General features: G+C 41.5%; 1 protein-coding gene across 1 annotated transcript in view; it reads left to right on the forward strand.

The window, feature by feature from the left end:
- The window catches only part of ARHGAP20 (Rho GTPase activating protein 20), a 62,007-nt gene that overhangs the window by 36,366 nt on the left and 3,156 nt on the right, over nt 1–22,485 (forward strand). The window contains 10 exon segments of the mRNA XM_074816991.1: nt 986–1,027; nt 2,013–2,097; nt 4,947–5,024; nt 8,959–9,025; nt 10,940–11,122; nt 15,590–15,768; nt 18,626–18,787; nt 20,155–20,264; nt 21,210–21,399; nt 21,887–21,998. Coding sequence (XP_074673092.1) covers nt 986–1,027; nt 2,013–2,097; nt 4,947–5,024; nt 8,959–9,025; nt 10,940–11,122; nt 15,590–15,768; nt 18,626–18,787; nt 20,155–20,264; nt 21,210–21,399; nt 21,887–21,998 — 1,208 coding nt within the window.

Below are 22,485 nucleotides of genomic sequence, written 5' to 3' on the forward strand. Positions count from 1 at the left end.
TTGAACCTTTGCCAGTAAACATAAGCTTAGAGACAGTATGTGATCCTTTATAGCTATCAGAAAGTAGTTGGATAGGAAGGCAATAGATTCAATCAAAACAGAGTCAGATTTTACAGAAATGAAATTATTTTATGTCTGGAAGTACACAGAAAAATCTAAAACACCATACATGAGTCTGTAGATGCATATCTGACAGAATTGAAGCAGCCAAAGCAGAATCACATTTTTAATGTTTATAAAATGCATTCCCCTCACAACATCATTCAGTAGGTTTGTAGTTCCCTAAATGCCTGCTCTGAAAATTTGAAGAACTTGATTTGCAAAAACAACAGTGACAATGCCAGTTACTCCATCTGGGGCAGGATTTAAATCAAGAAAGCTGAAGCAAAATTAGGTTAGATTCCTTGCACTATCCTATTATTAGCTACATTTAACTGGACAGTTTTGTATCCTTGAAAGTGTATAAATGAGATAAAGATAAATGAGATAAGCCTTAAAATGTCCAAAGTTAAACCTTACTAAGTACAATGGGACCTTTTTTCATTGTGGCTGTGTGTACTTTGTGATGTTGTGATAATCCAAGTAATAAATAAGAAGAGAATTAGAACAGTGAAAGTGGAAAGAAGTCTGCATACCTGAGGAAATATCTTTAAGCTTTTAAATCAAGCTCTTATTTTAAAGTGCCTTCCTCTTCTATTTGGACATTAGTTTAAGAACTCAACTCATTTCCTACTGAATTCACTGTTAAAGCTTTAGCTTCTGATAAAAACTGGTAGCAGAGTCTTTTGATCTCTGTGGTAGGCTTTTCAGTTGATTTTGCAGGAAAACAGATTTTTCATTCAAATCTGGAAAAATCTTTTAGTTTTTGTGGGTATTTATGGAAATTGCAACCAAGAAGCAGTCCATTCCACCATGGTTTGTTCAAGGGTTATTTTGGTATTAGAATGATGGCTGATTTGTCCCTGTTTTTCTATAATTTTTTCAGGTCTGCAGAACAAAAGGAAACGTGGCTGTCTTTTTTGCAAAGGTACTTTATTATACAGTCTTTGAAGACACTGAAAAGAGTCCCAGTCCTCTAGACCAGTGATTCCCAAGCTGTGGTGCCTATGCCATCATGATAGATAAGTTCTTTCAAAGCGATATTAAGAAAAAAAGCATCTCATGTCTTCTCCCTGCAGAAGATGGTATGTGCCATTCATGCAATGATCGCTGTGCAAGGAGAGAAAAACTTCCCTGGGCCTGAACATGGCTTGGCACAAAACTGGAGTGATTCCTATCACACATGGTCCCTTCCTTACATATCTGTAGGAGCCTCTGCCGCCACTGCTCTAGTTGAGCCTGGGGCTTTTTCCATGACGATGGCATCTAAACAAGCCCAGCTCAGGAACCTCTGCTCTAACATATCTGCTGCTCATGGCTGGCTGTATTTTGGTCTTACAAATTGTATCCCAAGCTGGAGGGTATGGTGGGTTTACATAAATAGAGCTGTCTTATTTCAGTCTGTGTTTGGACAGAAAACTACTAGCGGTGGTTTTGTTTTCTTGTCACCTAGTTCTGCTGGTTGAGGTTTGTGTCTTTATCTGATTCTTCAGAGTTCCTGGGGTTGTTTAAATCATCCTTTCTGGGATGATTTAATTCACTCTTCTCCTGTTCAGTCCTTTGAACTGGTCTGTACAATGGGATGTAACTGATTCCATTAGGAGCCTGTAGTGCAGACCAAGGTATCACAGTGATGGGTAGTTTTAGCTTGTTTTACTAAATCCAGTTTTGCTGCTGCTTACTCTGATTTCTACAGTGAATTTTAATACAACAGGGCATTACCGGGATCCACAGTCAGCATCCTTTCCAGATACTGCTGGATGCTTTCTTGTCCTCAGAGATCTTTCTACTGCAGTACATCTGCAAACAATCTACTTCTTATCCAGTTACGGCTTGATTGCTATTTGAATCTCTGTCTTGCTATTTATGTTTACAGTATTAAAAATTTACTTGTTTTGTACTTGTTTTGTCAGTCGAATAAGAGAAGAGAAGGAAAAAGACTATCCTAAAAGCATTCCTCTGAAGATAATTGCAAAGGACGTGGGGACTTGTGCATATGTAAGTGCTCTTGAGCTAAACGGGGGTCTAAATCCACATCACCTATCAGTGCTTGTCACCTGTAAATTCTTTCGGTATTGGGAGGGTTCCTCTGGTTTGCAACCTCCTTTAGGGATACAGCCCCTTTGAAAGACTTGGCATATGCAACCCTGAAATGTTTGTCTCCTGTGTTTAATACATTAGTTCCATTTTAAAGACAGTGTGCTTGGTAAGAAATACTGGTTCTGACACACAAACTAAAGACTGTACAGCGTGAAGTCCCAAGAAACAGCTCTAGTAGAACTTATGCATAAGCATCTTCAGAAATGCCAGGACAATGTACTCTTTTTTTGCTTGTAAAAGTGATCTAAACCCACAGCTGCCTTCATTCAATTCTGCAAAGTTGCAATGTGTCTCATTGTTTATAATGATCCTAAGTCAGTAAAGCTATGTATATGAACACCCTAAAATTGCCTTAAACATGTTTTTTCATCAATTAACTGATGCTGGTAAATTTATATTTACAAGGTAAATTGGTAAAGAAAAGTCATCCACAGGGTGATTTGCACCTTTTTTACTAAGTAATTTTTGACCAATTTAAACTAAATTCTTGTATGTAGGCAGTTCCCTAGGGATACCCTATCATTCAATGATAATTCATCCATTCTTCCTCTGCTTCTTACGCATTTGTTTTTTCTTTCTAACTATGCTTGTAAGATCTGTATTTCATGCTCAGAAGCCTAAAGAGCATTTCCAAGGACACAAGAAATTTTCACGGAAGTTAGACTTCGTTGGAGATCTTTGCTGCACAGTTAATCTCCACTTAGAATTCTCTATTTGCATAGACATAAGTGTAACGGAATCTGCCTTTTTTTTCAGAAAATCGTCATGAAGGTAAATGATAATAGAATTGCCAGGTTGCTAAGACAAATGTTAATAAACAATAACAATAATTGTGATAGTTCAAATGCAGGACTGCAAGTCAAGGTCTGCTCAGATGTAAACGTCTATAAATCATACATGCACTCAGGTGTTGCACTCTTGTACCAGGGTTTGTTGGGTTTTTTAAAATGTCTTTTCTCCTTAGCTGTAATTAGCTCATGTGCCAGATACAGTTTCCTGATCCTGACAGTCCTAGAAATGACACGCTGTAGTCTAGCTATTATCAGTAATAAAACAGAGGAGGAGCAGATGGAAACTTTGTGATGCAAATAGTTCTTATGGCACTGTGGTCCCTGTGCTACAGCAGCTGGAGATGCCCAAGAATTATTTCATTTTTGGAGGGTAGGGAAGGCTGAACACAAGGCACAAACCATTTTAATATTCTAGCCAAGAGTAAAACTTATGCAAATGTGCTGACCTACTCCTGAGAGCCAGATGTTATTGCTTCAGGCAAATGTTAAATTTTTTATGGTATGAGCGTTCAGATACATCCTGAAGCAATATATACAGTATTCTCACTACTTTCCTTTGATTGCCATGGCAGCTTGTTACCATCAGGGACTTATAGAAATGTACAGCTCAGATCTTTTCTAAATGCAAAATGTCAGGGGGTTGTTTCACTTGAACATCCTACAGCCAGTATAAAATTGATGTGCTACACAGGGTAGCAGGGTATAGCAAACTGTCTTCGGATTGGCAGTGAACGTTTACATCCCAGCTCTGCCACCTTCCCTTCTTTGGGCCATTGGATATGCCTGGGTGGTTTGCTGCAGCGGACATACGTTTGTTCTGCCAGGGCTTTAGGCTGGCCACAAACCAGCTGCAATCCAAAAGCTGTGTAGTCTTGTTAGAAGAGCCAAACTAGCAGGTGTCCGAAGAGGGCTTAGTAACTTGTGCTTGATGTGTGGGAGCTGCCTGTCGGCTTGGAAGTGAGGCCAGCACAGGTGTGATGGTGCAAGCAAAAACCACTCTGGACATGCTCTCCTACTTGGTTTTGCCTCTGCAAGGTGATGGCAGCAGTGCTGCCACATCCCGAAGGGGCTGAGGATGGAGTCATTAATCTTGGTGCATTTGAAATGTGCTGCCCTGCATAAGAGCAACCCATGGTGCCGAGGTACATCACCCAGCTGTACGGGAGTAATACTGGTGCCAGGCAGAAAGTGCTGAAATCTCACCCTAGAAAGACTGCTTTGTGCAAAGCAGCACTTCCTCTGACACAAAGCTTGGCACTTCATGGTGGTTGCTGTAGCTATTTAGAAAGCGGTGTTTCTGCTGATCCATGCTTTTCCATACGACTAATGAACAGATTCTGGAGGATGCTGGAGAGGTAGCATTTTAAGTGGATGAAAGATTACCAAGAGGAAGTGCTTCTGGTACTAAGCCAAATCTAGCTTTGAGAAATATATATATAGAATGTGGCAAAAGATATAGAGATGAACAGGCTTTGTACAGTATTTTCTTACCAGGGGGATCTTCAGTAGAAAAGGACAGAAATTAACAATTGATTTGAGAACCTCTTATTTCACTGAAATGTTTCATTTTTTCAAAGGAAACTTGCATGATTTTAAATTAATCAAGCCATTACATTTCCCTCATGCAGTGTCTACAGTGCAGTTAGTGACTGTGTCTTTTTGCATATTTTAATGTGGAGGTCTTGTCCCCAGTAATCATGGCACTCTCCCTTGTAATGGAGCTGTTGGGGAAGCAGAGAGCAAATACAGGAAGTATGTGACAAAGTAGAGGAATCGAACCTCAGTCTCAGGCAGCTGGATCTTTATCTATGTAGTATAACTTATTTATCAAGTAAAATTTTAACAGAATACTCTCAATTTTTCCAACAGTGAATTATGCAGAGCTATTTCACTTCAGATACTCTTTGCAAATCCAAATTTTTAATGCCACTTTCCCCTTCTTTTTTCTGTTCACAGTCAAAAACCCTAAGTGTAACCAACGTTGATACAACAAATGACGTAATTCTGATGGCCCTGCAGCAGCTAGGAATTAACGTAAGTCCTTGCACCAGTTTTAGTGAGTCTTGTAGTCACTTTTAATAATCAAATCTTCTCTTGTACTTTTTCCAAGTTTTAGGATATGAACATTAATGAAACCCTTTATCATAGCAATTCAGTGTTGTTGAAATGAAGCTAAAGTGCCTTGTTAATATATAGAGCTCCAGAGATCATCAAGTGCCTTAGAAGCTTTGAGTAAGTCTCTCATCCCTGTAAGGGATCCATCATGTTTGAAGTCACTTTAAAATCTGTTTTGCTGGTGCTTAGGAGAAGATATCTTGACACAAGAAGTGAGAGTTTGATACAGCTCCTTTTGCATATTTCAGTGCAAATAGGAGACCTACTGACCTCCTTGTTAGTTGGTTTCAAAATGGGCAAACATGCATGATCAGCTGTGTCCCCAGCTCTCAAGCGCCCAAACAAAATGCTCTAAATATCCATGGACCTTTAGTGTTACATGAGGTATGAATGTAACTGAGTGATTGCACAGAATCTGAATGCACCCAATTTAATGTCCTGAAACTGTTTTGGAAAAAGGCTTTTACAGGACTTATGATAATGCAGGGTAGTGCACCAAGGAGATGCAGAGATTCATAGGAGATCAAGTACTGCCTCAACTGGCTCCCTTTGCTCTAAACCAGACATGGTAGTGCCTCAGGTGTAGTAATGAATCACTGCCAGGGTCAAGATTTCTGGCTCACTTATTCCGTTTCTCTCATTGTTTCACAATGTGGCTCCAACCAACACCAATGGTCATAGAAGCTCCTGGATGACAGCTTTTTAACTGGCCTGTCAGTCTACAGTTTGGGTAACAAGATTTTTTAAAGTGTCTTACTCTTGATGCATATGCTGATCTCATTGCATGGAATCTGACAAGTCTTTCCTTACCACAGCCCTGAGTGTGAAGAATCAAGTATGTCACTCTTGTGCTTCCCTGGTGTTTCTGGACACCCCCAGCAGAAGTTGGAGTAAACTCAGAATTTTCCTTCCCTAGCATTCATTATCCCTAATTTATACAGGCTTTTAATGCATCCAGGAGCCTATTCTGCTAGTTTGGTATTTCCCAGGCATAGTAATTTCTATCTAGCCAACATTTTATGGCTCAGACATCCCATTTACACCAGGGCTGGGGCTCTGGCCTGAGCTCAGAATCCAGCAGTCTGTCCAATTAAGGTAGCTCTGGAGTTGATGGAGGGACTGCAAGGTGAAAAGGATAAGATGTGAATTAAAATCAGGATTTTAATTGCAGATTGTCTCCCCCAGTCTGCAAAAAAAATCAAGAGACTGTGCTATATTACAACTGCAAGTCTTTATTATGATGTCCTTCATTTTTACCCATTTTATGGGTGTCATTTGCACTTCCTCATTTTGTGTACAGAAAAAACAGGAAAATGGTAGTATTGTAAGAGTGTTTTGTTTAAGATGAGCGGGAGGAGGAGCTGGTTAGGTTTCAGCTTTGTGTTCTTTTGTATGTATCACAATCAACCCTTTCCTCCTCTTTACATTTTTATCTCGAGTGGAAAAAGAATGAAAGCCATCCAAAAGATGTAAAATCTTGCCTGCAGAATTATTTGCCCAAGTAATATACTACATTTTTTCACTGCATCTTCATAGCATAAAGCCTTTTTCATTAGAAGCATATCATAAGACTAGCAATAAAATCTAACAAGCTAAATAAATTAAGCTGAGCCTGTGTATCAAACACCCAACCCCCTTCTACAATTGTTCTGACTGTGAGGAAGCTTTTCCTTATGCACTGTCTCGAGGTTTTTTATTTATGTCCAGAGAGAACTACTTGAAAGGAGCTCTACAACTTTTCAATGGCAATTATAAAAACTACATTTCATATGTTGTGTGATTAATGGGGCTATTACTTTGGCTGAGTTCACTCTAGTTTAACACATCAGGGTTTTTTCCTCTGTGGTTTCTCTGGTAAAATGACAGCTAGTTCATGCAAAATGGCATTGATCATCTGTTCCAAATTATCAAGTGGGGCAGAAAGAAGGACCTTGGGTTTCCCAGCTCCATAAGCACACTTGCTGATTTTTCTGGGACAGTCACATTTATACTGACAAATGGCCTCGTAAAGCCCATAAAAGACAACATTTGGAATCGAGAGATGAGCAGTCTGCCTCCTGAAACTGCACTTACTAGCTCTTTCCCTTCCCCTGCTTCCCCTTCACAGCAACGAATCCTTTCATATATATATTTAAAAGAAAAAGTAAATACCCTTTCCTGTGCTCCTCAGCTGTATTTATTTGCTTCTGGCTGCTTGCCCTGAGGCATCAGAGATGTCTCCAAAGCCTATTTATTTTCCTTCTGCCCCCTGCTAGCTAACTTAACAGCAGTGCTAATATGGGCCAGAAAGCTCTGTCAGTCAGAGAGCAAACTGCAAAGGCTTTATTGGGTGTATCAGCATTACACGGGGTGCATGCAGCAAGCAGAAAGAGTCTCAAGAGCTTTAGGGACTGGTGAAGGTCCAGACAATGCAGGATAGTAGGCAGATCTGTTTAAAAGGAGGTGGGATTTACTTTTAGAGCTAAATATATACTGTCATGAGGGATATACCACCTTTTGTAGCCAGAAAACTTTTAGATTTTAATTATTCTGATTTAGCAGTGTCACTGAAAAGGGATTTAAGGTCTAATAGAACACTTTTCATACAGTGTATTTATCCACTTGCTATTACCTTTTGTCCTGAGAGTGGTTTATATTAAATGTCATTCTTTTTATTTCTATTGTCTCACCATCATATCTGAAATAATGTACTATTCTCCTTCTTCAACTAAACTGCAACATTTACTTGTGTATTTATTCTAAAGGCAATAGTTAGAATTTGCTTTCAAATCAGCGGTTTTACGCAGCTTTTCCCAAAGATGTTCACATTCTCCAATCCTCTGGAAATTGTCTCCTTTGATGTAAATTTATCCTCTACATTGTAAATTTTTACAAGAGGCACCATCCAGCGCTCCCAAGCCCTTCCACACAAAAAGACTGCACGAAAGGGCTAGCAGAAGCCCTATGAGCCCCTCAGGTTCCACCCTTGCCTTGCCATCATCACTGTGGGCTCAGGTCTCAGGCAAAGGTGCTCCTGCCCTGCTCTCCATCACAGGGCATGGGATGCTGTTGACTGGCAAGCTTGAGCTCTTCCCGCTTGCAGGGGATGTAGAGGAGCTGGGGAGATGGTGGAGCAGAGCTCTCGGGAGTGAGACTGGGGGTGTTTGTGTGCCAGAGCATTGTCCCAGAGGATGCGATTACCCCGGTACTCAGGATGGAGCTGAAGGGTCACCTTAGCTCACATGAACAGCCCACTGTCTGCCACACGCTCTGTAACAGGCCTCCACTTCGTGCTGCTTATCTGTAATCCTTCTGGGGGATCAGAGCTGCCTCTCCTCTGGGCCAGATGCTGCTCAGTGCTGGCAGGGAGAAGTGAGGAACAGAGGCACTGAGGGCCAGGAGCAGCGCCCAGGGCCAGAGGTCCCCTCCATGTTGGGGGCTGCCTCATTTCCAGCCTCCTGGGAGTGGGGAGGCATGTGGACCAGGGACTGACTTAGCCACGTGGCAGGCAGGCCTGGCATGGCTAATGTCTTGATCTGGCCTCAAAAGGAATCCTGAGTACCGGAAGGCTGTGACCTCCATCCCTCTGCATCCAGGACCAGTGAAAGAATTGGGGCAAATCTCTCCCTTTTCCTTCAGAAATGATGGGCTCCAGCCCCTCTCACTGCTCAGAGCTGGACCCTGGTCACACACCACATTGCACAGGACAGACACAATTCAGAAGCTTTGCTGGTGGCAAATTTGGACACTGCAAAAGTAAAGGGGGTTCCTTCAACCCCGCTAGCAAGGTGCAGATTACCTCTATATTGTGAGAAACCTAAGGCAAACCTGTTCTTGATGGCTGGTAAACTTACTCTTAATTTTGGTTTTAAAGGGCTCTGAAAAAGACTACAAGCTCTGGGTGATTTCAGGAAGAGAAGATGCTCCTTACCCTCTTATTGGTAAGTTCTTGGCATGATTTTGTCTTGAAACATTCACTCAGTTTTTAGGGCTGAAGGAAGCAAGAAATACAGAGAAGACTGAAATGTTTCCTCTTCTGTTTTGTTTTGTTTTTCATGTTTTTTCTCTTACTTCCCTGTCACGCAAGTTTGCCTATTTGGGGAGCTAGTTAGATGCTGATTGTCTGCTTGTGTCACTAAGAGGTTGAAAAAGTTCATTTATCTCTGCCCCAGTTTTGCTGCATGAGCCTGTCTTTCTACAGAGTCAGCCTCTCCACTCACTCACCTCCTCTCCTGGGGCCAGTCCAGCTATACCATATCTCTTCCTACACTTCCATAGCATTGTTTACTCCCCTCCTCAGCAAAACTCAACAGAGTTTTGAGAAATGTTCTGTTCTTCCACAATTTAAGTTAACTGATTCAAGAAGTCCTTTCCAATCCTGTATTTCTCTTACTGGCTGACAGTTCCCCTCTGATTAGGAGCAAATTATTGCTTATTCACTTTCTAAAATGCTTTTAGAAACATTTCCTCCCCAGGAATCAACCCAAAGCTCAGAAGTGATTGGGTAGAGTGATTTGATTTTGACCCATGATTCACTGGGAACAAATCCCTTCCCGTTATTAAGAACCTTTCCCTGTAGAAGCCCAGCATTACTTGTGCTGTATGAGTTCACAGATGATTAGAACAAGAAAAATTTGTGGATTTTCTATTTTCCTCCTGCAAATCTAACCCCAGTAAATCTTAGCATTCCTTCTTAAAGCAGCCTTAGCTACAAATGCTTTGCTGGAGTCAGACAACATTAATATTTATAAAATGTCTAACTTGTGCACCTTATAGACAGTACAAACTGCTTTGTCTTTGAAACATACCAGACTTTGTCTCTCTGACTATTATGTGTAGCTTCTTCAGGTAAAATCACAGCCATGGTTTTAAACATAGAACCAGAGAATTCAGAAATGCAGGAAGCCTTTTTAATTGACTGACTCTTTCTCACAGCAAATTCAAGTTACAATCCTTGGAAAAGAAGAATCAGGTATAAAACTGATGCTGTTCTTTATATTTATGCAAAGGTTTATTATATAAGGCCAGCTTTTATCATAGGTAGACATCAGAAGCAGAGTTTGACTGTGCTTCAGCTTCACACTACCTATAATCTCAAATAATGTCTCCTCCACTATCAATCTAAGTGCAAGTTAACTAAAACATCTTAACATTGTACCTGTATTTAATATATGTCAACTGCCAGGTCTTTAGACAAGTCCAGAAAATATCTTTCTGGTGGCATTTTTGAAAGCTCTTCCAGAAATGGATTGCCTTTGTGTAGTCCCCAAAGATGCTGGTTAGTGCCGAGCATAGCTCATTTGCATTAGCCCTGTGATTAACGTTTCTTTCCTGTTTCAGCCGCAGACAGGAACTATAATTGTGTGTCATTTGACTGAGTTGCTGGCTGTTGCACTTACCATGGAGAGGGAGAGATTACTTTCACACTGGATTTTTTTGGTTTTGCATGCTCAGCAAAAATTTGACAGATGACTGGATCCAAAATCTCATTTCTCATCAGAATGATATAAGCAACCAGTACCTAAACTTTTAGTGTCACAAGTAAAGCAGTAGAAAGAATGAATGCTGGATTCAGAAATAGTTGTCTTTTTTCTGATGGGCTTTTATGTGTTACAGCTGTAATAGGTCTGATTTTACTTTTACATCTGTTTAACTACACCAAATAAAGTAACTCCGTATCTGCCAGTGTATGATTTATGCCTGTGTAAATATGCAGAAAAGCACCAATTCTGAGATTACAGAGAGAGAAAGTGCTGCAGACCAGCATGCAAAATCTGCTTTTCCTCCAAGGCAGATGGAGTTTCGCAAGCCTCCAGTCAATCCAACACAGATTATTATGATTTCTCTTTGAACAGGACATGAATATCCCTTTGGAATTAAAATGAGCCACATTCGTGACGCTATGCCCCATGGCTCAAAGCACTGTGCCTGCCCCCGGCAGCTTCAGGGGTCCTTCCTGACGGAGCAGCTGCCCCAGGAGCTGCAGTGCCAGTTTGTGCTGAAGCCAAGCCGCCTGGCTGTGTGCCAGCAGCTGAATGGTGAGTTGCCTCGCTCGCCCCAGCATCATTCACCCGCAGCCCCTCTGCCTCTCTGGCCCCGCTATAGAGAGCAAATGCACCAGCATGGGGAGGGGGGTGCAAAGCGAAGAGCAGCATGCAGATGTACCTTCCAGCTGCACTGGGGATTTTGCAATGTAGCTCTCCCTGATTTGAATGTGCTGTTGTATATGTGTCATCTTTGTAAGTTACATTTTGACAAGCTGTCTGTCAAATGGTTGTTCAAAAACCAGAAAAAGACAGACAAGATCTCACCCCTGCAATTTTTTGTAAGTCTATTAGCTGAGCTTCTCTCTGTAACCCTTGCTGAGCTCCGTAGCAAGGCAGAATGCTTTTATGGTTCAGGAGTCAAGGATTGTCTTCTGCACAGAATGCCCATGTAACGTTTGGCAGCATCCTTTATCTCAACAAGGTACTTAGGACTACACATCTGCTTCACTGGGACCCTCACATGGCAAAGCGTGGGCCTGTACCTGAGTACCTAGATGAAGTGAACGAATACAATTTATTCATTTCAGTTCTCTGAGTAAAATGAAGACAGTAATATTTTCTTCTGCCTTTGGCCTTGATGCTGCAAAAATGTGAGCACCTGCTCTCTGTTTTGCACTCTGTTGTCAGTGACTGCTCACTGCTCATGAGTAAAACAAAAGAGGAGATCTTTACAGGATTGGGGCATTAGTCTAAAAACTCTTAAGGGCAAGGATGCATCCCATGGTGTATTTTTATTGTGCTTAACACACTGACATACTCAGGTCAATTAGGAACTCTGCCCTACTTCACCATTAATGACCATATAGTAATAAAAATAACATGCACACTGTTATCCTGTGTACTCCCCAATAGCTAAGATCTCCCACAATATATGAATAGAATCCATTTTTAATGTTTTTAGAAATTAACTATAGTGAGGCTATACCAGTGTCTATTACAAATTATTCCGGAAATTGATTGCATTTCATATAAATTAATTTCCTTTTCACACGCCTTCATCCCCCCTTCCCAGTAATTTGTATCATATATTACTTCATGGCATATTTTAAGAATGAGGCAATCTAGCAAAGGGGTGTAATTAGGTTTACAGACCCTGCCTGGCAGCTGACGTTGACTGGCAAGAGAAAATAGAAATGCAAATCAGGCCTGTAAAGTTCTAATGCAGATGTGTGTCAGCGGTGCTGTGGAAGCCGCAGGAGGGGAGGCAAGGCTGGCTTTGAGGCAGCAGAAGCCTGGGGCAGCCTGCAAGTCATGCACAGGGACTGCGCTATGTGGGAGAAAGGCTTTTAGTCCATTCACCTTTCCTACTTTCATCAGACAAAACCTTTTACAGTGATGTATAGGTCTGGCTGCTTGCAAACCAAATTATCTTGCATGCAGCGCTGCTCATTGTGCTCTTCCTAACTCCTTCTTACCTATTTTGGTTTTGGAAAATGGCAAAGCGTACCTGTGTGCAATCCAAGGCTATGATCTGCCTTTGGGCTCAGCTTCAGATCAGCAGGCCAAAATCTGTGTTGTTGTTAGGTAAACACTAGGCACACCACCACATACTGGTCAAGTTTACAGGGAGCGGCATCTGTAACCCCACATTTCACTGCCACACATGCCGTGCTATCTTCCCTCCCATCACTTCCCTGCACCAGTAGTGCTGTGCTGGATACACTGTCCCTTCTGGAGGCAGCAGGGAGTAGCTGCCCAGTTGTACCAGCATGCACCATGGTTAGGCAACATTGTAGGTGTTGACAGACTGACAGGACTGACAACTGGCCATCATGTCAAATAAGTAGCTGTGTGGACACCAACTGTGGTGGTGTAGTTGCATCAGCTGTCTTGCAGGGTGTTTAAAAAAAGTACAGAAGAATTTACTGTCTGAAAGAACCAGACTGTTTCTGTTGCCTCTCCTGCAGCCTTTCAGCACGTAACAGGAATGGTCACCTACCAGTTAAACAGAGCCATTAAGCAGTGCTCATGAGCATATATCTAAAAAGTATTGTAAATACTGATTTGTTTAAAGTTTAACTTGCAAGAACTGACTGCTGTCAGGAGCTAGTCTGTAATCCAAATTATTATCTAATTGTCTGTTAAAAGAGAAGGCAGAATTTCAACAAGTTGGTCTCATTATAGAAAGGAGGTCTTTGAAAACTGTTTGACAGTTAGGGGTTTGATCAGAAAGGATGCTACATTGTTAAATAGATCTGAGGGTTTTTTTCGAAGTTTCTGATTAGTTTGCAAGAAGAGGAAATGCCACTCGCACGGCTAGGACACTACCTATGAATAGAAATTCCCTGCATGTAAAATATGAGCAGAATAGATGGCTGCTGTGAGCTCTGAGCAAGATCTGCAACCAAAGAAGTATTGCTTTTTTTCTGATTCTGGCCTAGAATACTCCACCAGAGCAAGACCCTGATGTTTTTATATGGAAGTACTTCTGCAGAGCAATAATTGGCGTCTGTCTTGGCCGAGAGGAGGCTGGGCTTCTCCTACTGTTGTAACTTTGCTCAGGTTCAAGAAAACAAAGTGTACATCCTCCCCTTCTCATCTGCTCTTTACCTTAAGACTTCTCAACCCCCTTAGAATAGGGGATATGAAAAGGATGTTTTCCTGTTGTTCAGTGAATGTTAGTTTAGTTTTGTAAGTGACATGGCATTTTGTTGCTGTATATTGGTTGTTGGTTTCTGTCCTGGTATGTTGAAGAACACAGATTAAGATTTCCTACCTGTCCCAGGAGAGAGCTGCAGTTAATCACAATTACCCCTTGCTCACACTGTCAGTTTGAGCCATGGCTTTTAAGAGTGGAGCAAACAGTGTGAGACTAAGAACAGTTCCTGATTTTAAGACCCTTTTTTTTCCCACTTCTGCTATTCCTTGTTCTCCAAAATAGTATCTCTTCTTAATTTTTACTTCCATTGAGATCTACAGGGTTGCCAGAAAAAAATGCCAATATGTGTTTGCCATTGTGTGAGTAGGACTCAAGTGAAGCAAACCATATTCATGTGTTAATATCCAGCTCATCTGAAAGAGAGACACGGTTTGAAAGTTATAGGTTAGTTATGTTCTCCCAAAACATAACGTGTCAAGTAAAGCCTTAGACACTGCCAAGCTTATATTTCATGAAGCTTTGGACTACTTAAAACATATATCCTCATTATTTTTTATGAAAAGAATTTTTCATCAGGCTTTCACATTCATATGTTCAAGTTTTGAGTTAAACTGTAACTTTTCATCCTGTAAGCCTCTAATGAAAACACTTCCACCCATTCCCAAAGGGAGCATGATCTCCTAGAATGGAATGGCCTATAACAAAAATCACTATCTGGACTGAAAAACAAGTGTAGTATAAAGTATAGGAGACAAAAATGGTATTATACCACAGTCCTTACTTCTGCAAGCCTTGCTTCTACTCTCTGCCCTCTACAACAGCAGAAAGCAAAATGACCCAGTGGAAGAACTAGCTGATAGAAAGGTGCATAGGGTAGGCAAGCAGGTAAATCAAAGCTGACTGGCTTTGAAAACATCTAGAAAAGGAAAAATATATCAGAATAGTTTTTCCCAGTTAGCACTTTCATCATAAACAGTCTCAACCCACCCTTAGCAGCAGCCTGTGCTGTTAAGAAGACTACACAGGCTGATGTTGAGAAAGGTCATATGAAAAATGAAAAAAACCCTTTTTGTATCCCAATACTAGTATTTTCTTCTCTATACACTGCAAATAAGAGCTTCAATTAGTGGTGCTATTTAGATATCTTATGAAATACGTTAAAATAAATGAAGACAAATGCAGTCCTTCAGTGTATTGGCAGCATGCTGAAATGCCATCTGGAAGACATTGATTAAAGGGCAGGCACTGTCCCTAGGCCATGGTCAGCAAATGTTTGGAGTGAGGACACTAATGATGTACTTGCTTTGCGGAGAAGAGAGCGAAGGTGGTGACTTTTCCTGGTCTGAAAATGTCTCACTCCATTAGCTGATTCTCTGGTGTTACTTGTGGGGAGAGCAGGTGCTCTCCCGCATTACCAGGGGAACTAGGATGTCTCTGGACAGCAACCCAAGGTGAGGGCAGTGGTGTTTATGTATTATTTTTTTCCAAAGAAGGTCTGTGGTTTTGCACCTGTGGGTGGGAAATGAGTTGTTTAGCACAGTCCAGCTCTGTGTGAAATCTCAGTGGGCTGAGATTTGCCATCCTGCACTTGGCGGTAAGTGCTGATGCTGTGGTCCAGCAGTGCAGTGCAGATCCTGGTGATCCTCTTAAGAACATGGGTAAGGGTAAGGCAGCACATTCTCCACACACACACACTCACAGGTGTGTGCTGCATGGTGGATTAGGCTGAGCCGGATGCCAAGGAGTTGGTTGAGTTCATGACAATTTTTCCTTTGAAACCATAGCAACCGCTGCAAAACAAATACTGGAATTAGAATTGAAATACATTTTTTCTAATAAACACCTTTCTCTTTTCCCAGACTTAAGCCAAAAGTCATTTAAAAGGAAAAGATCTATCATAAATTGGGCTTTTTGGCGTGGCCCAGGCACTCACTTGGACAATGCACCCCTCTCCTCAACATCTGCTGCTCCTGGGAAGCTCTTTGGCCTCTTGCTAACAGCCATCTGTGAGGATGACAACCTGCCCAAACCCCTCTTGGTGAGTCCCAGGCTCAGGGCTGGCTCTTACAAGTGGTGGAATTTCTTTGTGTAATGAATGAGAACATGGGGACACTTTGTAAATGAGACACTGAAATTACCCAAGGAGAGAAACCAGAAGGAAACCTCATTTATGGTGCTCAGCAAGAACATTGGTTTTTAACATACACTGTGGTCAGGCCTGGTTAATAACAAACAGCTTGAGAAATGTATGTGATCAGTCTGCTGCTCTGAGCTATTTCTTCTTTATAGCCCACGCTATAAGGCTGGTTCCCTAATCCTCACTTAAGCAGTGTAAATAAATACCACGTTCACACATACTTTTTAAACTACTCCCAAAATCTCTGTAAAATCCCCAACTCCATAAATGTGGCATCTGCTGTCCCATATAAACAGTCTATGCCTGCATACGAATGCTACCTGCCCTTAAGCAGACAGTTCTGGAGCCTTTCTTGAAGGCATCCCAGGGCAGGGAAGCACTCTGGGTCCTCATTTTTGATCTGACAGCACCACTACAAAAATAGGTGGGAAGGTGGAGGCTGCAGGAGCATCTTTTCATCCTGTCTTGAGGGAGTGCTAGTGCTGTGGGTGCTCTCAAAACTAGTCCAGGAACATGAAAAAAGTTGTCCTAGAGCCCATTCCTAGGCATACTTAAGGCAGATATGTGGCATTTTTGGTCAGGACTGAGGGCTGCCCTGTTGTCAATACAGGAATTGAAACATTTGCAGAGTGGGAGTGAGTCCTGCAGGACCGGGCCCCTCATCCTAACAGCCTGACTTTTGGCTGAAACAACTTACCAGAACCTGATTTCAGTGGCGTTATACCAGTTTACAGGAAGAGATGGTTTCTCTCTTAAGCTTGTTCTTGATGTTCTGTTTTATCACTGCTTGCATAGTGAATCATACCAGGACTTTTCAGGTCTTTTAATAGTGTGGTTCGTTATTTTGTTTTGAGGGAGAAGTGTGCATTTTTATCATTTAGGTAATTTAAATAAGCCCTCCAGAGATGGATTCTGGAAGAACCTGGTCCCTCATTCTCTCTGTTTGAGAGATGAGCTAGTGCTGCATTTCAGAAATTTCTCCAAAACCTAAATATTAGTAATTTTTTATCTGAAAAAACCCCAAAGTTATTAAGCATAGAATCACGGCTTGGTGGACTTTGTGCTTTGAATCTTAAACGTGTTTATGCCACAAAATATAACTTACTTTTGATTTCATGCAGCATCTCTGGAGAACGGAATACTGCATCTGCAGGACTGTATGGGGTTTACCTGCAAGAGAAGGAAAATATCAGGGGTGAATGCTGTAGGCATGTTTGATATCTCTGCTTCAGAGCTTCAAACGCTTTCATGGCTGAAAGGCTCTCTTTTTGCCTTTGCCACACTGAGTTGTCTTACGCCATTACCTTAATTTGTTTAATTTTGTCTGGGTTTACTACTTTAAGAGAGGCTTCCCAGTTTTATCTTGTGGGTATTTTATACAAAATACATTTTCAAAGTGTCTGTTCATGTGCTAAGATCCTGTGCTGTGGGACTCAGCCCTGTTTTGACAGCAGAGCTCTAAATCCCCACAGAGAAAGTGGAAGTGCTGACACGAAGGGTCTCCTCCAAAGTGTCTGCACTTACATGAATTCTTGGCTTTCAACTTCTGCAAGACTGAGAAAGAAACTTTAAAGAAGAAAGTAAAAATAGTACTTTCTGTTAGATTTATTTGCACTACTGTGTGTCAGGAAGACCTACCTTACAGCCCAGACTAAGAAAGTGACCAAACCCCACTGCTTAGCCATAACTGTTACAGTAACTCTGTTTAATGATGACAGACTCTCCCCCAGTGTCCCTTTTCTTGCCATCTCTATTGATAACTCTGTCCTCAGATCACTGTGTGCACGCACATAATCCCAGAGACTGTCTGCATGTGTTTCCCCCTTGGAAGAGACAAACATGACAAATTCCACATCGCTTGGAGCAGGCCTGGGGAGAGGTGACCAGCATGTCTGAGAGATGACCCACAGGAGACTGCAGAGAATTAAGCAGCTGGAAAATATAATGTACATATTACCTCAGGAGAGGTCTCTGATTTCAGCATTTCCTTTTCTGCTCATTTTCCTGTCTTATTTAGCAGAAGAAATCAGGCCCTCCTGTTATTCTAAAAGCAAGGCAGCAATCTGCTTGTTCCTCCTTTCCTTTTAAATATCTCATGAAATGAGCTGCCTACCTGTTTAATCCTTAATCATTGGCTTCAGAGGAGCCGCAAGCCAGGCTTTAGCCCCCTCTGGGTGACCTTCCAGGCGAGAGCACCTTGCCCCAGAGGTGGTCCCGCTAATAGCCCTGAGCTGCCTGCAGAGTACGATACCACTCACAAGAAACAAAGGGAGTAAAAATCTGACTCTGATCTCTGTAGAAGTGCAGATAGATATTAACAAACAAAGCACTTGCCACCTTAGATAAAATCTCTTTTTTTCCAGACATCAGGCATGGAACAGAAGTCTTCATCTCTGGTTGGTGATAATATTGAACACACTGATGAGCAGTGAGGGTCTCTTCCTGCAGTGTGGTGTCTGGCTGAGGCCGTTGTCAGATGCAGAGCTTTGGATTAGGTAGACCACTCTCCTTTGCCCATACCACAGTATTTATATATTTAAATAACTTGGCTAAAACTTGCACAGATCCTAGGAGATCATGCAGGAGGTTAGTGCTCAGCAGTGGCAGCACAATATTTCTGAGGGGATGTTTTCCAAAATCGGTGACCCAGACCACAGCTTTGTTGTGCAGTGGAAAAAGTGGCAAAACTACATTTTAATGGCACTAGACAATAAAATATATTTCTGAGAAAGTCCCTCTGCCTTTTAATTTTGTTTAGGACATGCTTTCCCTCCTTTACCAAGAGGGCCCTTCCACTGAGGGCATTTTCAGACGCTCTGGAAGTGCAAAAACCTGCAAAGAGCTCAAGGAGAAGCTTGATTCAGGTGCTGAAGTGGACCTAGCCTGTGAATCCATATTTGTGACGGCATCTTTGTTTAAGGTATGTGAAGAACATTGCTTTCCCCCTTTTTGGGTGAGAGCAGCGTAGATCCTGGGCACAAACAAGTAGGACTTTTCCCCAGGGACAGGCCCAAAGAGGACTTGGTGGGCTGAATTAAGAATGGGCTGACACGTTAACATTGTGAGGATCTCCAAAGGAGGCTGCCACTGAATTAGGATGGGGAAGAGGACTAGCCAGCTTGTTTTTCTGCCAGCTTTCCTGAGGTCTCAGCTACAACCTGGTCCTGTTACGCTTTTTATCTCTGCTTAAAGTTAACGAAATACTCTACACTACACACCCTAGCGAGTGTATAATGTTGCCAAAAATATTTGGATTAATATTCCCATCTTTTCTTGCAAACTAGTATGTTGAAAACAATGTTCCTTCTGCAAAAAACATCCAAGCCTTCAGTAAAATTTCAGCTACAAGGAGAAATAGCATATTTCTTTTCACATTTTAGTACAGTGCATCTGTTTATGTGTAGTTTTTGCTTAAAAGAAAGAGTAATCTCCATTCTCAAGCAAGCACTTCTTCAGTGGAATATTTTTATTGCAGAAAGCCATTCCTCTTGCTACCATGTGAGAGGTTTTCATGGGTGAGACTTGCACAATTACTTTCCTACTGGTGGATTTAGGCCATGTGTTTAGTGCAGGACAGCTGCACCATGCGAAGTGCTGCTGTGCAATACTCATCCCATGGTAACAGTTTCACTGAGGGGCAATAGTTTAGCATTTATAACAGTGAACAGTTACCACCTAAGAGCAAATGTGGTATTCATGTGCATCATAGCTTCCCTTACCCTTGCTTGTTTGGGAAGCTAGGATTTGGGCTTCTTCCCAAGTTGCAACAGTTTGCCTGCCAGTGGTTGAGGTATTAGGAAACAGGAGCAGCAAGACTATCCATGACTAGTACTCAATAACCAAAAGAAATTGATAAAGGGAAGGAAGGTAGGGGTGCCTTGGAGCGCTTATGGTCTTGGAGGTGTTGGAGCTTGTCAGCTAAGGAGAAGAAATAGGGACTACAGATGAAGTTAAGTGATAAGTAAAGACAGACATTATGCAACATCAAAATAATTGGTCCCACTGCAGATTTTTCAGTTCAGCAATAGCAGATGAAGCATCCAAATACCTCTGTTTTGACAGGAAAGGGTGAGGAAAGGGCAGGAAAATACTCACTTTAAGCACAATCCAAAGTACTTCTTTATCTCAGATGATTTTCTGCTGGTTTTGGTTGCTGTGTGGAACAAGATGCTTGTCAGTTAGTGCTGTCCCACTGATACACCCTCTTGGATCTCTGTATCTTATTCCTACTCCTTCCCGTGCTCCAGAACAGCTGTTCATGTTTTGTTCTTCTTTTCTTTTGATAAGGATTTTCTTCGTAACATCCCAGGCAGCATTTTGTCATCCCAGCTCTGTGATAAGTGGGTCTCTGTGATGGATCAAGGAAATAATGAAGAGAAGATAAAAAGCATCCAAAGGTAGAGTTACTTATATTCTCTGTATTCTTTTCCTATAAATTTATATCTCAGAATGCAGAATCCCAAATATTCAACTTAAAATTACATTTTTTAAAAAATGCATGCTAAAAATATCTTTGTGTATAACAGAGCATTCAAACTTACATATATACTTAAGTGATTGCCTGTATGGGACAATTTTCTGACTCTCTTTTGTCCTGCTTTTCTGGCTTTTGTGGATACCAGTAAATAAATGAAATATCCTTTCATAAAAAAAAAAATAGTGGTTTTTATAAATATGCTGTTCAAGACCAGGATTTCTGCCTGATACCAAACCCAAAATTATTCCCAGGGAACTTTGGGGTCCTGGGTAGCTGAAATCAGTTCCTCATATATTCCCCCTCATTCATCTCAAATTTTAGTGACCATTTTGAAGCTAAGATGGAATTGTGAATGAAGTACTGGAGCATAGTGAGTGACAAGGGAAGCCTCCACCCTTGCAGGTGATATGAAACGAAAGTGGGCAAAGTTTATGTCATGGGAAATAGAGCTTTGGTCACTAGCTGACCTCACGTGTACTTACATACATATATACTTATGGGAACTAGATGACACGGAGAGACAACTGAACTGTTTGGTTAAGTGACTAGTGAATTATCAGGCACCTTAGGTGAAATACAGTTTCATGTCATACATGGTACTTGGTTCATTAGTTTGACAGAGTATAATTTTAACTATGTGTTAAGGTGTCTTCTGTCCTCCCAGAAAACTCTTCAGAGATGTGTCACAGTGAGGGAAAGCAGCTGAGCAAGAACACCTTTTTTTTGACACACTCCCTGGTTTAATTAGTGGAGCATGTTACCCTGTTTCTGTATTTTCATTATCTTGACTCATGTGTATCTGCAGAAAATGTTTTTATTTTGTCCAGTCACTAAGTTGAAGAATTACATTTGTGTATGTTTTCAGGTTAATAGAGCAGCTCCCCAGAGCTAATGTTGTTCTCTTACGTTACATCTTTGGAGTACTGCATGGTATAGAAATGCGATCTGAGGAGAACCAGATGAATGCATTTAATCTGGCTATCTGCATTGCGCCTAGCCTGCTCTGGCCTCCTGTTTCCTCCACTCCTGATATAGAAAGTGAATTTGCAAAAAAGGTAAGAAATGCTGCAATGGAGTAAAAAAACAAACCACCCTTCATCCTGTTCAACCAGGATGTTGGTTACAAACATAAAAACAGTCAATACCTCTTCAGCTCAGGACTTGTCCTCTTATCAGGGCTCCAGAAACCTTTACGAACCCATTCACATAATCTGACTGGAAGAAGGAGAGGGAGATCATAAAGCAATACCCAGTGTAATAACAAAGTGCTTCTCTCATTAAAAAGATCTCTGGTTGTTGTGACCTTGGAACAGGACAGAGTAGAAATGGAAAAGATGTATATGAGGATTGTATACTGGGACATTTTAGCTGGGCCTGGCTGTTTTACTCAGGCCCAGGAGATGAGAATAGGAGTTCCTATCCGTTAGAGGGCACATCATGGATGGGCAATTTGCTCCTGTTCCTCATTTGTATGGTGAGCTTGCCCTGAGTGGAATAATAGAAGATGTGACAAGACATCTCTCTCCCATTGTTTTGTTGCAGATTTCTAGTCTGGTACAGTTCCTCACTGAGAATTGCTGCAGGATTTTTGGAGAGGAAATTACGTCCCTCTTTGGAGAAATTCTGATGACATGCAAGAGAGAGAACAGCTCAGGTAATACAGATGATGTTTTGATCCTGTTAGACAGCTAAACTCAGCCAGGAGAAAGATTAGTATATTCTATGGAAAAATGCTGTTCCCTCTTCATATGGTGTTCCCAAGTACTGCTGTTCTCTTTCCTTTGCCCAAAGTATTGGTGATAATCACTAATTCAACTTATGATAAACCTGGCCCATATCACAAAATGCTCTCCCAAAGAATCCCTTGCTCCTATTCCAGTCATCTCTAAGCCACTATTTTAAAAAAAGGGGGAGGTGGGGGCTGGGGGTGGGGAGAACAAAGAAAAAGAAAGAAAATAATCTGGAGAAGATTTTTCATCTCAAATCTAGAATTTTTGCCCCAGCCTATGTTTTCCCAGAATATCAGGAAGTCAGTGATCAACAATGGTTATAATACAGCTGTCACACCATTATATTAGGGTTGAAAGCGTCTGTTCTTCATTATGACAAGAGAGAGATCTCCAGAGTTTCAATGGGGCATC

This window comes from Strix aluco, chromosome 2 (assembly GCF_031877795.1).
Source record: "Strix aluco isolate bStrAlu1 chromosome 2, bStrAlu1.hap1, whole genome shotgun sequence".
Lineage (NCBI taxonomy): Eukaryota > Metazoa > Chordata > Aves > Strigiformes > Strigidae > Strix > Strix aluco.